At 42.6% G+C, this 18,641-nt stretch overlaps 2 protein-coding genes across 2 annotated transcripts; both read left to right on the top strand.

Annotated features, from left to right (window-relative positions):
• Positions 1-464: 464 nt before the first annotated feature.
• Positions 465-11,994, top strand: LOC138322169 (mucin-2-like). The gene is made up of 8 exons (XM_069266220.1): positions 465-765; positions 2,964-3,472; positions 3,879-3,977; positions 5,227-5,460; positions 5,677-5,936; positions 6,062-6,356; positions 8,328-8,597; positions 10,714-11,994. Exons 1-8 carry the CDS (start codon positions 465-467, stop codon positions 11,992-11,994), a joined length of 3,249 nt encoding a protein of 1,082 aa, XP_069122321.1.
• A 234-nt stretch (positions 11,995-12,228) lies between these two features.
• LOC138322170 (mucin-2-like) lies at positions 12,229-18,279 on the top strand. The gene is made up of 6 exons (XM_069266221.1): positions 12,229-15,760; positions 16,082-16,182; positions 16,703-16,761; positions 16,937-17,142; positions 17,377-17,717; positions 17,800-18,279. Exons 1-6 carry the CDS (start codon positions 12,229-12,231, stop codon positions 18,277-18,279), a joined length of 4,719 nt encoding a protein of 1,572 aa, XP_069122322.1.
• Positions 18,280-18,641: the final 362 nt, after the last annotated feature.

Here is an 18,641-nt window from a genome sequence, read left to right on the forward strand (position 1 = left end):
GCACCATCCACAACTACTCCAACCACAACTACACCGTCCAAATCAACTATATTTACCACAACAACACCATCTACAACAACTACTCCAACCACATCTACACCATCAACAACAACAACTCTAACCACTATTACGCCATCCACAGCAACTACTTCATCTACTACCAAACCTTCCACAACTACACTTTCCACTACAACTAATACAACCAATACTCAAACAGCGACATCCCAAACCACATCATCAACTACAGCTACATCATCCTCATCAATTCCAAATACGAACACACCATTCACGACAACTCCAACCAAAAGTATACTGTCCACGACAACTTCTCAGACCACTTCTACGCCCACAACAACTACATCTACACAATAACGCAATCCACAACTACACAGTCCACAAGAGGTACTCCTAGCACAACTTCTCCATCCACGACATTCTATCAAAAACAACTACTCAAACTACAAATGAACAGTCCACAACATCTACTCCAAACACTACTCCAACCACAACTACTCCTACCACTACAACATCGTCCACAGCTACTCCTACTACTACAAATCAAACAACTACTCCTACTACTACAACATCGTCCACTACTACTCACTACTACTACAACATCGTCCACTACTACTCCTACTACTACAACACCGTCCACAACTACTCCTACTACTACAACATCGTCCATTACTACTCCTACCACAAACTACAAAACAACATCGTCCACAACTACTCCTCCCACAACAACTACTACAACACCGTCCACAACTACGCAACTACTACTACAACACCGTCCACAACTACTCCTACTACTACAACACCGTCCACAACTACTCCTACAACACTACAACACCGTCCACAACTACTCCAACTACTACAACATCGTCCACAACTACTCCAACAACTACAACACCGTACACAACTACTCCAACTACTACAACACCGTCCACAACTACTCCTACTACTACAACATCGTCCACAACTACTCCTACTACTACAACACCGTCCACAACTACTCCTACTACTACAACACCGTCCACAACTACTCCTACTACTACAACATCGTCCACAACTACTCCTACTACTACAACGCATCGTCCACAACTACTCCTACTACTACAACATCGTCCACAACTATCCTACTACTACAACATCGTCCACACTACACCTACTACTACAACAACGTCCACAACTACTCCTACTACTACAACATCGTCCACAACTACTCCTACTACTACAACACCGTCCAAACTACTCCTACTACTACAACACCGTCCACAACTACTCCTACTACTACAACACCGTCCACAACTACTCCTACTACTACAACACCGTCCACAACTACTCCAACCATACACTACTCCAACAACGATTCCACAACACCGTCCAACAACTACTCCTACAACTACTACAACACCGTCCACAACTACTCCTACTACTACAACACCGTCCACAACTACTCCTACTACTACAACATCGTCCACAACTACTCCAACTACTACAACATCGTCCACAACTACTCCTACTACTACAACACCGTCCACAACTACTCCTACTACTACAACATCGTCCACAACTACTCCTACTACTACAACATCGTCCACAACTACTCCAACACTAACTACAACAACTCGTCCATAACAACTCAACTACTACAACATCGTCCACAACTACTCCTACTACTACAACACGTCCACAACTAGCCAACCACTACAACATCGTCCACAACTACTCCAACACTACAAAACCTTCAACAAACTACTCCAACTATACGAAGGCGACCACAACTATTCCAACGACTATAAACACCGTCCACAACTACTCCAACCACTACAACACGTCCACAACTACTCAAACCACATGAAACCACCCACAATCAAAACTACTCCATACACTACGACAACAACGTCACAACTACTCCAACTACTACAACATCATCCACAACTACTCCTACTACTACAACATCATCCACAACACCCTACTACTACAACTCCACAACTACTCCAACTACTACAACATCGTCCACACTACTCCAACTACTACAACATCTCCACAACTACTCCTACTACTACAACATCGTCCACAACTACTCCTACTACTACAACAACGTCCACAACTACTCCAACAACTATAACACCGTACACAACTACTCCAACACCTACAACACCGTCCACAACTACTCCAACAACTATACACACCGTCCACAACTACTCCTACTACTACAACATCGTCCACAACTACTCCTACTACTACAAACATCGTCCACAACTACTCCTACTACTACACCGTCCACAACTACTCCACTACTACTACAACATCGTCCACAACACTCCTACTACTACAACACGTCCACAGCTACTTTTACTACTACAACATCGTCCACAAACTACTCCTACTACTACAACGTCCACAACTACTCCTACTACTACAACATCGTCCACAACTACTCCTACTACTACAACACCGTCCACAACTACTCCTACACACTACAAACATCGTCCATAACAACTACTACTACTACAACATCGTCCCACAACTACTCCTACTACTACAAACATCGTCCACAACTACTCCTACTACTACAACATCGTCCCACAACTACTCCTACTACTACAACACCGTCCACAAACGCACAACTACTCTACTACTATACAACATCGTCCACAACTACTCCTACTACTACAAACATCGTCCACAACTACTCCTACTACTACAACATCGTCCACAACTACACCTACTACTACAACATCGTCCACAACTACTCCTACTACTACAACATCGTCCACAACTACTCCTACTACTACAACTCATCGTCGACTACTATCCTTACTAACACAACATCGTCCACTACTACTACAACACTACAACATCGTCCACAACTACCTACCTACTACTACAACATCGTCCACAACTACTCCTACTACAACAACATCGTCCACAACTACTCCTACTACTACAACATCGTTCCACAACTACTCCTACTACTACAACATCGTCCACAACTACTCCTACTACTACAACATCGTCCACAACTACTCCTACTACTACAACATCGTCCACAACTACTCCTACTACTACAACATCGTCCACAACTACTCCTACTACTACAACATCGTCCACAACTACTCCTACTACTACAACATCGTCCACAACTACTCCTACTACTACAACATCGTCCACAACTACTCCTACTACTACAACACCGTCCACAACTACTCCTACTACTACAACATCGTCCACAACTACTCCTACTACTACAACATCGTCCACAACTACTCCTACTACTACAACATCGTCCACAACTACTCCTACTACTACAACATCGTCCACAACTACTCCTACTACTACAACATCGTCCACAACTACTCCTACTACTACAACATCGTCCACAACTACTCCTACTTACTACAACATCATCCACAACTACTCCTACTACTACAACATCGTCCACAACTACTCCTACTACTACAACACCGTCCACAACTACTCCTACTACTACAACATCGTCCACAACTACTCCTACTACTACAACATCGTCCACAACTACTCCTACTACTACAACATCGTCCACAACTACTCCTACTACTACAACATCATCCACAACTACTCCTACTACAACATCGTCCACACAACTACTCCTACTACTACAACATCATCCACAACTACTCCTACTACTACAACATCGTCCACAACTACTCCTACTACTACAACATCGTCCACAACTACTCCTACTACTACAACATCGTCCACAACTACTCCTACTACTACAACATCGTCCACAACTACTCCTACTACTACAACATCGTCCACAACTACACCTACTACTACAACACCGTCCACAACTACTCCTAACTACTACGACATCGTCCACAACTACTCCTACTACTACAACATCGTCCACAACTACTCCTACTACTACAACATCGTCCACTGGTACTCCTACTACTACAACATCGTCCACAACTACTCCTACTACTACAACATCGTCCACAACTACTCCTACTACTACAACATCGTCCACAACTACTCCTACTACTACAACATCGTCCACAACTACTCCTACTACTACAACATCGTCCACAACTACTCCTACTACTACAACATCGTCCACAACTACTCCTACTACTACAACATCGTCCACAACTACACCTACTACTACAACATCGTCCACAACTACTCCTACTACTACAACATCGTCCACAACTACTCCTACTACTACAACATCGTCCACAACTACTCCTACTACTACAACATCGTCCACAACTACTCCTACTACTACTACAACAACATCGTCCACAACTACACCTACTACTACAACATCGTCCACAACTACTCCTACTACTACAACATCGTCCACAACTACTCCTACTACTACAAATGTCCACAACTACTCCTACTACTACAACATCGTCCACTACTACTCCTACTACTACAACATCGTCCACAACTACTCCTACAATACTACAACATCGTCCACAACTACTCCTACTACTACAACATCGTCCACAACTACTCCTACTACTACAACAACGTCCACTACTACTTCCTACTACTACAACATCGTCCACAACTACTCCTACTACTACAACATCGTCCACAACTACTCCTACTACTACAACATCGTCCACAACTACTCCTACTACTACAACATCGTCCACAACTACTCCTACTACTACAACATCGTCCACAACTACTCCTACTACTACAACATCGTCCACAACTACCCTATACTACAACCGTCCAAACTACTCACTACTACTACAACATCGTCCACAACTACTCCTACTACTACAACATCGTCCACAACTACTCCTACTACTACAACAACATCGTCCACAACTACTCCTACTACTACAACATCGTCCACAACTACACCTACTACTACAACAACATCGTCCACTAACTACTCCTACTACTACAACATCGTCCACAACTACTCCTACTACTACAACATCGTCCACAACTACTCCTACTACTACAAACATCGTCCACAACTACTCCTACTACTACAACATCGTCCACAACTACACCTACTACTACAAACATCGTCCACAACTACTCCTACTACTACAACATCGTCCACAACTACTCCTACTACTACAACATCGTCCACAACTACTCCTACTACTACTACAACATCCGTCCACAACTCCTACTACTACAACATCGTCACACAACTACTCCTACTACTAACTACAACACACTAAACATCGTCCACAACTACTCCTACTACAACATCCCACAACTACCCTAACTACAACATCGTCCACAACTACTCCTACTACTACTACAACATCGTCCACAACTACTCCTACTACTACAACATCGTCCACAACTACTCCTACTACTACAACATCGTCCACAACTACTCCTACTACTACAACATCGTCCACAACTACTCCTACTACTACAACATCGTCCACAACTACTCCTACTACTACACACACATCGTCCACACTACTACTACTACTACTACAACATCGTCCACAACTACTCCTACTACTACAACATCATCCACAACTACTCCTACTACTACAACAATCGTCCCACAACTACTCCTACTACTAACAACATCGTCCACAACTACTCCTACTACTACAACATCGTCCACAACTACTCCTACTACTACAACATCGTCCACAACTACTCCTACTACTACAACATCGATCCACAACTACTCCTACTACTACAACATCGTCCACAACTACTCCTACTACTACAACATCGTCCACAACTACTCCTACTACTACAACATCGTCCACAACTACTCCTACTACTACAACATCGTCCACAACTACTCCTACTACTACTACTACAACATCGTCCACAACTACTCCTACTACTACAACATCGTCCACAACTACTCCTACTACTACAACATCGTCCACAACTACTCCTACTACTACAACATCGTCCACAACTACTCCTACTACTACAACATCGTCCACAAACTACTCCTACTACTACAACATCGTCCACAACTACTCCTACTACTACAACATCGTCCACAACTACTCCTACTACTACAACATCGTCCACAACTACTCCTACTACTACAACACACATCGTCCACAACTACTCCTACTACTACAACATCGTCCACAACTACTCCTACTACTACAACATCGTCCACAACTACTCCTACTACTACAACATCGTCCACAACTACTCCTACTACTACAACATCGTCCACAACTACTCCTACTACTACAACATCGTCCACAACTACTCCTACTACTACAACATCGTCCACAACTACTCCTACTACTACAACATCGTCCACAACTACTCCTACTACTACAACATCGTCCACAACTACTCCTACTACTACTACAACATCGTCCACAACTACTCCTACTACTACAACATCGTCCACAACTACTCCTACTACTACAACATCGTCCACAACTACTCCTACACTACTACAACATCATCCACAACTACTCCTACTACTACAACATCGTCCACAACTACTCCTACTACTACAACATCGTCCACAACTACTCCTACTACTACAACATCGTCCACAACTACTCCTACTACTACAACATCGTCCACAACTACTCCTACTACTACAACATCATCCACAACTACTCCTACTACTACAACATCGTCCACAACTACTTCCTACTACTACAACATCGTCCACACTACTCCTACTACTACAACAATCATCCACAACTATCTACTACTACAACACGTCCCACAACTACTCCTACTACTACAACATCGTCCACAACTACTCCTACTACTACAACAGTCATCACAACTACTACTACTACAACATCTCCACAACTACTCCTACTACTACAACATCGTCCACAACTACTCCTACTACAACAACATCGTCCACAACTACACCTACTACTACAACATCGTCCACAACTACTCCTACTACTACAACATCGTCCACAACTACTCCTACTACTACAACATCGTCCACAACTACTCCTACTACTACAACATCGTCCACAACTACTCCTACTACTACAACATCATCCACAACTACTCCTACTACTACAACATCGTCCACAACTACTCCTACTACTACAACATCGTCCACAACTACTCCTACTACTACAACATCGTCCACAACTACTCCTACTACTACAACACCGTCCACAACTAACTACCTACTACTACAACATCGTCCACAACTACTCCTACTACTACAACATCGTCCACAACTACTCCTACTACTACAACATCGTCCACAACTACTCCTACTACTACAACATCGTCCACAACTACTCCTACTACTACAACATCGTCCACAACTACTCCTACTACTACAACATCGTCCACAACTACTCCTACTACTACAACATCGTCCACAACTACACCTACTACTACAACATCGTCCACAACTACTCCTACTACTACAACATCGTCCACAACTACTCCTACTACTACAACATCATCCACAACTACTCCTACTACTACAACATCGTCCACAACTACTACTACTACTACTACAACATCGTCCACAACTACTCCTACTACTACAACATCGTCCACAACTACTCCTACTCCTACTACTACAACATCGTCCACAACTACTCCTACTACTACAACATCATCCACAACTACTCCTACTACTACAACATCATCCACAACTACTCCTACTACTACAACATCGTCCACAACTACTCCTACTACTACAACATCGTCCACAACTACTCCTACTACTACAACATCATCCACAACTACTCCTACTACTACAACCATCGTCCACAACTACTCCTACTACTACAACATCGTCCACAACTACTCCTACTACTACAACTACAAAATCGTCCACAACTACTCCTACTACTACAACATCATCCACAACTACTCCTACTACTACAACATCGTCCACAACTACTCCTACTACTACAACATCGTCCACAACTACTCCTACTACTACAACATCGTCCACAACTACTCCTACTACTACAACATCGTCCACAACTACTCCTACTACTACAACATTACCCACAACTACTCCTACTACTACAACATCGTCCACAACTACTCCTACTACTACAACATCGTCCACAACTACTCCTACTACTACAACATCGTCCACAACTACTCCTACTACTACAACATCGTCCACAACTACTCCTACTACTACAACACCGTCCACAACTAATCCTACTACTACTACTACAAAATCGTCCACAACTACTCCTACTACTACAACATCATCCACAACTACTCCTACTACTACAAAATCGTCCACAACTACTCCTACTACTACAACATCGTCCACAACTACTCCTACTACTACAACATCATCCACAACTACTCCTACTACTACAACATCGTCCACAACTACTCCTACTACTACAACATCGTCCACAACTACTCCTACTACTACAACAATCGTCCACACTACTACTCCTACTACTACAACATCGTCCACAACTACTCCTACTACTACAACATCGTCCACAACTACTCCTACTACTACAACATCGTCCACAACTACTCCTACTACTACTACAACATCGTCCACAACTACTCCTACTACTACAACATCGTCCACAACTACTCCTACTACTACTACAACAACATCGTCCACAACTACACCTACTACTACAACATCGTCCACAACTACTCCTACTACTACAACATCGTCCACAACTACTCCTACTACTACAACATCGTCCACAACTACTCCTACTACTACAACATCGTCCACAACTACTCCTACTACTACAACATCGTCCACAACTACTCCTACTACTACAACATCGTCCACAACTACTCCTACTACTACAACATCGTCCACAACTACTCCTACTACTACAACATCGTCCACAACTACTCCTACTACTACAACATCGTCCACAACTACTCCTACTACTACAACATCATCCACAACTACTCCTACTACTACAACATCTCACAACTACTCCTACTACTACAACATCGTCCACACTACTCCTACTACTACAACATCGTCCACAACTACTCCTACTACTACTACAACATCATCCACAACTACTCCTACTACTACAACACATCGTCCACAACTACTCCTACTACTACAACATCATCCACAACTACTCCTACTACTACAACATCATCGTCCACAACTACTCCTACTACTACAACATCGTCCACAACTACTCCTACTACTACAAACATCATCCACAACTACTCCTACTACTACAACATCGTCCACAACTACTCCTACTACTACAACATCATCCACAACTACTCCTACTACTACAACATCGTCCACAACTACTCCTACTACTACAACATCGTCACAACTATCCTACTACTACAACATCTCACAACTATCTACTACTACAACATCATCCACAACTACTCCTACTACTACAACATCTCCACACTACTTACTACTACAACATCGTCCACAACTACTCCTACTACTACAACATCTCCACACTACTCCTACTACTACAAACATCGTCCACAACTACTCCTACTACTACAACATCGTCCACAACTACTCCTACTACTACAACATCTCCACAACTACTCCTACTACTACAACATCGTCACAACTACTCCTACTACTACAAACATCGTACTACTCCTACTACTACAACATCGTCCACAACTACTCCTACTACTACAACACTACTACTACACACATCGTCCACAACTACTCCTACTACTACAACATCGTCCACAACTACTCCTACTACTACAACATCGTCCACAACTACTCCTACTACTACAACATCGTCCACAACTACTCCTACTACTACAAAATCGTCCACAACTACTCCTACTACTACAACATCGTCCACAACTACTCCTACTACTACAACATCGTCCACAACTACTCCTACTACTACAACATCGTCCACAACTACTCCTACTACTACAACATCGTCCACAACTACTCCTACTACTACAACATCGTCCACAACTACTCCTACTACTACAACATCGTCCACAACTACTCCTACTACTACAAATCGTCCACAACTACTCCTACTACTACAAACATCGTCCACAACTACACCTACTACTACAACATCGTCCACAACTATCTACTCCTACTACTACAACATCGTCCACAACTACTCCTACTACTACAAATCTCCACAACTACTCCTACTACTACAAATCGTCCACAACTACTCCTACTACTACAAATCGTCCACAACTACTCCTACTACTACAACATCGTCCACAACTACTCCTACTACTACAACACCGTCCACACCTATCTACTACTACTACTACTACTAAAATCGTCCACAACTATCCTACTACTACAACATCATCACAACTACTCCTACTACTACAACATCGTCCACAACTACTCTACTACTACAAAATCGTCCACAAATCCTACTACTACAACATCATCCACAACTACTCCTTCTACTACTACAACATCATCCACAACTACTCCTACTACTACAACACTCCACAACTACTCTACTACTACAACACCGTCCACAACTACTCCTACTACTACAACATCGTCCACAACTACTCCTACTACTACAACATCATCCACACAACTACTCCTACTACTACAACATCGTCCACAACTACTCTACTACTACAACATCGTCCACAACTACTCCTACTACTACAACATCATCCACAACTACTTCTACTACTACAACACCGTCCACAAGTACTCCTACTACTACAACACCGTCCACACCTACTCTTACTACTACAAAATCGTCCACAACTACTCCAACAACTACTACACCCTCAACAACTACTCCAATTACTACAACATCGTCCACCACTACAACAATTACTCCATCCATGACGATATGGTCCACATCCACTCCAATCACTACGATAGCGTCAAAAACTACAACAACTTCTCAAACACCCACGACACCATCAACAACTACAACAAATTCACCAACCACTACGACAATGTTTACAACTACTCCGACCACTACAACACCATCCACAACTACAACTACTCCGACCACTACAACACCATCCACAACAACTACTCCAACCACTACGACAACGTCCACAGCTACAACATATATGCTAACTACTACGAAACCATCCACAACAACAACAATTACTCCGACCACCACGTCACCATCCATAACTACAAGAACTACTTCAACCACTGCAACACCTTCTCTTATTCCAATCGAAGATATATCTACTTTTAGTACACCGTCCATAACTACAACAACTGCTCCATCTACCACGACACCGTCCACAACTACTCCAACCACTACGACACCATCCACAACTACTCCAACTACTACGACACCGTCCACAACTATTCCAACCCCTACGACACCGTCAAAAACTACAACAACTACTCAAACCACCGCGACACCATCAACGACTACAAAGACTACTCCAGCCACCACGGCGACTTCCACAACTACAACAGCTACACCAACCACTACGAAAATGTCCACAAGTACTCTTACGACTTTAACACCTTCCAAAATTCCAATCGTATCCATATCTACTTCTGGTATAGCAGCAACTACTCAAACCACCACGACACCATCAACGACTACAAAGACTACTCCAACCACCACGACGACGTCCACAACTACAACAGCTACACCAACCACTACGACTATGTCTGAAACTACAACTATGCCAAACACTACAACAACATTCACAACAACAACTACTACTTTATCCCCTACGAAACCATCCACAACTGCAAGAACTACTTCAACCACTGCAACACCGTCCACAACTACAACCACTACAACAGCATTCATAATTCCAATCACATCTATATCTACTTCTAGAACACCGCAAACAACTACAACTACTCCAACCACCATAACAGCTTCCACAACTACTCCAACAACTACAACACCGTCCACAACTACAACAATTGCTTCAATCACCACAACACCGTCCACAACTACTTCAACAACTCCAAACACTACAATAGCGGCCACAACTACTCCCACAACTACAACACCGTCCACAACTACTTCAACAACTCCAAACACTACAATAGCGGCCACAACTACTTCCATCGCCACAATACTACAACTACAATAATCCAATAACCACGACACACCTACAACAGCTACAACAACCACTTCACATCGTCCACAATATACATCGTACACAATCTTCGCTACAACACCGTCCACAACTACAATTACTCCAACATCTTCGACATCGTCAACAACTACTCCAACCACTACAGCACCGTCTACAACTACTCCAACCGCTACAACACCTTCCATTATTCCGATCGCATCTATATCTACTACTAGTACGTCGACCACAATGAAAACAACTACTCAAACTACTACGAAACCGTTCACAACTATAATTACTCCACCCACTACAACACCGTCCACATTTACTCCAACAACAACACCATCCACAATGAAAACAACTTCTCCAACTACTACGAAACCGTTCACAACTATGATAACTCAAACCACTACAACACCGTCCACAACAACTCCTACCACTATGACACCGTCCATAACTACAACAACTACACCAACCACCATGACAAAGTCCAGAAGACCAGTTATACCAACAATTACCACACCGTCCACAACGCCAGCTATACCAACAACTACCACACCGTCCACAATGCCAGCTTTACCAACAATTACTATAACGTTCATAACGCCAGGTGAACCAACAACTACTAAACCGTCAACAACGCCAGGTATACCAACAGCTACAACACCGTCCACAACGCCAGCTATACCAACAACTACCACACCTTCCACAACGCCAGCTATACCAACAAATACCACACCGGCAACAACGCCAGCTATACCAACAACTACTACACTGTCCACAACGCAGGCTATACCAACAACAACACCGTCCAAAACGCCAGCTATACCAAAATCAACAAAACCGGCTACATCGCCAGCTACACCAACAATATTAACACCATCCACAACGCCAGCTATACCAACAATTACCACACCAGTCACAACGCCAGCTATACCAACAATTACCACACCATCCACAACGCCAGCTATACCAACAATTACCACACCAGTCACAACGCCAGCTATACCAGCAATTAAGACACCGTCCACAACGCCAGCTATACCAACAACTACCACACAGTCCATAACACCAGTTATACCAATAATAACCATACCGTCCACAATGCCAAATCTACCAACAACTACTACACCGCTGACATCCCCGAAAATACCAACACCTTCTACACCGTCCAAATTTCAAACTGTTCCAAAGTTTCCTTCTAAATCAACGTCGTCTACGTCAAATCCCGAAGAAGAAATACCAAAACATTCAACAACTACATCATCGTCAAATAGGACAACGTCCGCGGAGTTTATTTGTTTTCCAAAAGTAAAGAAAGTAGCTTCTTCCCGTAAAATTAAATGCTTCTCACAAATAACCACAACGCCCGTATATCAATCGACTACGACGGCAAAGGGTACTACTTCAGGAGGAGTAAGATGTTTCAGAAAATCAACAGACGAAACTTCAGAAACAGAAATCCCAACCACTACTGAAGGTTCAACTTCGGATAGCGTAAGGTGCTTTACAACTACATCAACGGACGGAACTACATCTTCAGAAACAGATATCCCAAATACAAATGAAGGTTCAACTTCCGGTAGCGTAAGATGTTTCACAACTACTTCAACAGATGGAACTACTTTTACAGAAACGGAAATTCCTACTACAACAGAAGGTTCAACTTCCGGTAGCGTGAGATGTTTCACAACTTCTTCAACAGATGGAACTACTTTTACAGAAACGGAAATTCCTACTACAACTGAAGGTTCAACTTCCGGTAGCGTGAGATGTTTCACAACTTCTTCAACAGATGGAACTACTATTACAGAAACGGAAATTCCCATTACGACTGAAAGTTCAACTTCCGGTAGCGTGAGATGTTTCACAACTACATCAACAGATGGAACTACTTTTACAGAAACGGAAATTCCTACTACAACTGAAGGTTCAACTTCCGGTAGCGTGAGATGTTTCACAACTACATCAACAGATGGAACTACTTTTACAGAAACGGAAATTCCTACCACAACTGAAGGTTCAACTTCCGGTAGCGTGAGATGTTTCACAACTACATCAACAGATGGAACTACTTTTACAGAAACGGAAATTCCTACCACAACTGAAGGTTCAACTTCCGGTAGCGTGAGATGTTTCACAACTACATCAACAGATGAAACTACTTTTACAGAAACGGAAATTCCTACTACAACTGAAGGTTCAACTTCCGGTAGCGTGAGATGTTTCACAACTACCTCAACAGATGGAACTACTTTTACAGAAACGGAAATTCCTACCACAACTGAAGGTTCAACTTCCGGTAGCGTGAGATGTTTCACAACTACATCAACAGATGAAACTACTTTTACAGAAACGGAAATTCCTACTACAACTGAAGGTTCAACTTCCGGTAGCGTGAGATGTTTCACAACTACCTCAACAGATGGAACTACTTTTACAGAAACGGAAATTCCTACCACAACTGAAGGTTCAACTTCCGGTAGCGTGAGATGTTTCACAACTACATTAACAGATGGAACTACTTTTACAGAAACGGAAATTCCTACCACAACTGAAGGTTCAACTTCCGGTAGCGTAAGATGTTTCACAACTACCTCAACAGATGGAACTACTTTTACAGAAACGAAAATTCCTACCACAACTGAAGGTTCAACTTCCGGTAGCGTGAGATGTTTCACAACTACATCAACAGATGGAACTACTTTTACAGAAACGGAAATTCCTACTATAACTGAAGGTTCAACTTCCGGTAGCGTAAGATGTTTCACAAAATTTACAGAAACGGAAATCCCTACCACCACTGAGAGTACTACATCTGGCGGAGTAAGATGCTTTGTTACATCGTCATCAACAGATGGCACTTCTTTCGCAGAGACTGAGGTTCCAACATCAACAGAAAGTACTACTTCCGGTATCGTGAAATGCTTTACAACGGCGTCAGCAGACGGATCAACCGTCGAAGAGACTGGTTTTATAAGGACAACAGAAAGCACTACTTTCGGTAGTGTAAAATGTTTTACAACATCCAAAGACGGAACTTTCTCTAAAACAGAAAATCCTACAACAGAAGGTACTACTTTCGGTAGCGTAAAATGTTTTACAGCTTTACCCACTGACGGAACTACTATTTCAAACTCGGAAATTCCCACCACAACCAAAAGTACCACTTCCGGAAGTGTAAGATGTTTTACATCTGCATCGAAAGATAAAACTACTTTTTCAGAAACAGAAAATACTTCCACTGCAGAAAGTATCACTTCTGATGGTATTCGATGTTTTACGACTACATCAACAGACGGAACTACTTTTACAGAAACGGAAAATCTTTCCACAACTGAGAGTACTACTTCTGCAGGTGTTAGATGCTTTACACGTACATCGAGAGACGGATCTGCATTTTCGCAAACAGAAAATCCTCCGACTGCTGAGAGTACCAGTTTTGGTGGTGTTAGATGTTTTACAACAACTACATCGACAGACAGAACTACTTTTTCAGAATCAGAACATTCTTCCACATATGACAGTACCACTTTCGATGATGCTAAATGTTTCTTTTTCACTTCAACATATAAAACAGAGACAGTCCCTACAGTTTTCGATGGAATGAGGTGTTTCCCAATCGTTTCAAGTGATGGAGACACCTCCGTTGAAACAGAATTCCAAACCTCATTAGAAGATACTGACATTCTAACGGCTGGTGATGCAGAAGAGGGCACCAGTTACAATGTTACTTGGAGTGGTGGCGACGGAACAGCAGTGATGGACGTACACAGAACAGGTAAAGTGTTGATATTACTTTCTAAAGATTACAATATGTTATCACAACCTATGTTATGTCTTGTGACTGACATCGTTTATAACAAAATATTTAGACACATCATATACATTTTTGTATTCTATGTGTAGTCATATAATGGTTTAGTCATAATATAATATTATTAATATAGTGTTTTGAACGTCAATATATGTGGAAAATGCAAATAAAAATTCTTTTCAAATGAAAAAAAAAAGAATTTGCATTAATTTTGCCGCATCCTTCCATAATCTACATCACATCAATACACGTGAAGTCCACCGTACTATGAATTGTCTGTTTCAGACCGGTTTATCAGGATGAGGATGTCATTATACGATCCCTACAATGACGGTCAGGTTTACCTGAGTACATCCTCTACAGCTTACACTGATCTTAGATACGGGGTAAGTCTTTGAATTACAGATGTCCTTGTGACCCAGGGTTGTACGGCAAATGCTCTTTGACCTAGATTTGTATGACGGTGTCACTGTGACTTAGCTTGTATGACAGAAGTCGACGTAACGCAGGTGTGTGTGACAGGTGTCGCTTTGACCTAGATTTGTATGACGGTGTCGCTGTGACTAAGCTTGTATGACAGAAGTCGATGTGACCTATTTGTGTGTGACAGGTGTCGCTATGACCTAGTTGTGTATGACGGTTTCCAATCCGTATTTTTCCGTGCTGTGTAAAATATTGATAACTATTTTGTCCTATAAGTGCTGTTTATCTATTATAACTCTTTCTAGTGTCTTTTTTCTTATCAAGAAATGATAAATGGCATCAAACATTCTTAGTAGTACAGCAGGTACCTTTACTGGTCTTATTACATAAGTAGTATAGAGAGCGTATTTATCACATAGTCATAAAGCGACTTTATTGATTGATTTATTTATGAAGTGATAAGATCATTTTTCTACATTTCAGATCATAACCATTTATTACAACGACATACAATTTCTAGATGTAAAAATTGAAGAAATCATGTAAGTAGACTTGTTTGAGTTGGCGGATGACAGGCAATGCTGGTGCATTGTTTAGCACGCCTGGAATGAATATTAATTTGACATCATGAAATGTCGCATTATAAATACAATTCTTCGTGTTCTTCATCTCCGTTACTTTTTACACACAACAGTATTGATCTAATTTATATTACAGCTATATAAACAGCAGTATTACAGTGATATATGATGTGATCTTCAACACGACGGTGACGGACACCGTCAGGGCCAGATATGGGAGGTTATTATTGACACACGTACGGGAAAATGGCGGCATTATAGTAGGAAATGATACAAGACACCTGAACGGTACACCGCAGATGGATTTCTTACCAGACAATAGGACGTCACATATAGATACAGGTATGTCATCATCATCAACGTTGTCGACTTCTTTCTGCTGCCTCTCCTCTAACTACTATTGCCGCTTCCCTCCTCCTCCTCTTTCTTCTGCTGCTATTTTTATTACTGCCTTCCATCTCCTTCTGTCGCTGCTGATGCTACCCCCCCCCCTTTCCTTCGACTTCTGCTCCTTCTTTGTTCTTGCTACCGTTTCTACTTCATGTTCTGCTAAAGCTGTCCATTCTCCTGCTACAGCTGTCCATTCTCTTGCTACAGCTGTCCATTCTGCCGCTGCTGCTGTCCATTCTCCTGCTACAGCTGTCCATTCTCCTGCTACAGCTGTCCATTCTCCTGCTACAGCTGTCCATTCTCCTGCTACAGCTGTCCATTCTCCTGATGCTGCTGTCCATTCTCCTGCTGCTGCTGTCCATTCTCCTGCTACAGCTGTCCATTCTCCTGCTACAGCTGTCCATTCTCCTGCTACAGCTTTCCATTCTCCTGCTGCTGCTGCTGTCCATTCTCCTGCTACAGCTGTCCATTCTCCTGCTACAGCTGTCCATTCTCCTGCTACAGCTTTCCATTCTCCTGATGCTGCTGTCCATTCTCCTGCTACAGCTGTCCATTATCCTGCTGCTGCTGTCCATTCTCCTGATACAGCTGTCCATTCTCTTTCTACAGCTGTCCATTCTCCTGCTACAGCTGTCCATTCTCCTGCTACAGCTTTCCATTCTGCCTGCTGCTGCTGTCCATTCTCCTGCTACAGCTTTCCATTCTCCTGCTACAGCTGTCCATTCTCCTGCTGCTGCTGTCCATTCTCCTGCTACAGCTGTCCATTCTCCTGCTACAGCTGTCCATTCTCCTGCTACAGCTGTCCATTCTCCTGCTACAGCTGTCCATTCTCCTGCTGCTGCTGTCCATTCTCCTGCTACAGCTGTCCATTCTCCTGCTGCTGCTGTCCATTCTCCTGCTACAGCTGTCCATTATCCTACTACAGCTGTCCATTCTCCTGCTACAGCTTTCCATTCTCCTGCTACAGCTGTCCATTCTCCTGCTGCTGCTGTCCATTCTCCTGCTACAGCTGTCCATTCTCCTGCTGCTGCTGTCCATTCTCCTGTTACAGCTGTCCATTCTCTTTCTTGTAGTCCCTCCTTCTGTTAATTCTCAAAATAATCAATTTGGAATATTGTAATGTGATCATGGAATCTTGCATCGATGATGTTGCATGATTCAGAAAAACTGGTAAAGATAAAATAATCTCATACATTAATAGCTGTCTTTATTTTCAGTTGATGTTTCGGATATGTGTTTCGTGTATAACTACAGGAACGTTTGTCGGAATAACAGCGTCTGTTTCGTTAACGAGGACTTCTATCCAGCCTGCAAGTACGTAATGTATTGTATAGGTTTGGTTTTCATTCTAGAAGCTGGCAAAAAATCTCTACGGGAGGCTGGAGGCACACCATTAGAGCGCTGAGCTAAAAGATGCTACATAAGGACGCAACCATGAATACCGGCCAGTC

The sequence above is a fragment of the Argopecten irradians genome, chromosome 4, assembly GCF_041381155.1.
Source record: "Argopecten irradians isolate NY chromosome 4, Ai_NY, whole genome shotgun sequence".
NCBI lineage: Eukaryota > Metazoa > Mollusca > Bivalvia > Pectinida > Pectinidae > Argopecten > Argopecten irradians.

Bases quoted from the DNA above. Each gene is read 5' to 3' on its own strand.
- LOC138322169 (XM_069266220.1), top strand. From the start codon at position 465: ATGAACAGTCCACAACATCTACTCCAAACACTACTCCAACCACAACTA. The intron at 766-2,963 runs CTACGCAACTAC...TACAACATCGTT, and splicing joins TACTACAACACCGTCCACAA to CCACAACTACTCCTACTACT. The intron at 6,357-8,327 runs ACTACAACATCG...ACTACTCCTACT, and splicing joins CGTCCACAACTACTCCTACT to ACTACAACATCGTCCACAAC.
- LOC138322170 (XM_069266221.1), top strand. From the start codon at position 12,229: ATGAAAACAACTACTCAAACTACTACGAAACCGTTCACAACTATAATT. The intron at 15,761-16,081 runs GTAAAGTGTTGA...TGTCTGTTTCAG, and splicing joins GATGGACGTACACAGAACAG to ACCGGTTTATCAGGATGAGG. The intron at 16,762-16,936 runs GTAAGTAGACTT...TTTATATTACAG, and splicing joins GTAAAAATTGAAGAAATCAT to CTATATAAACAGCAGTATTA.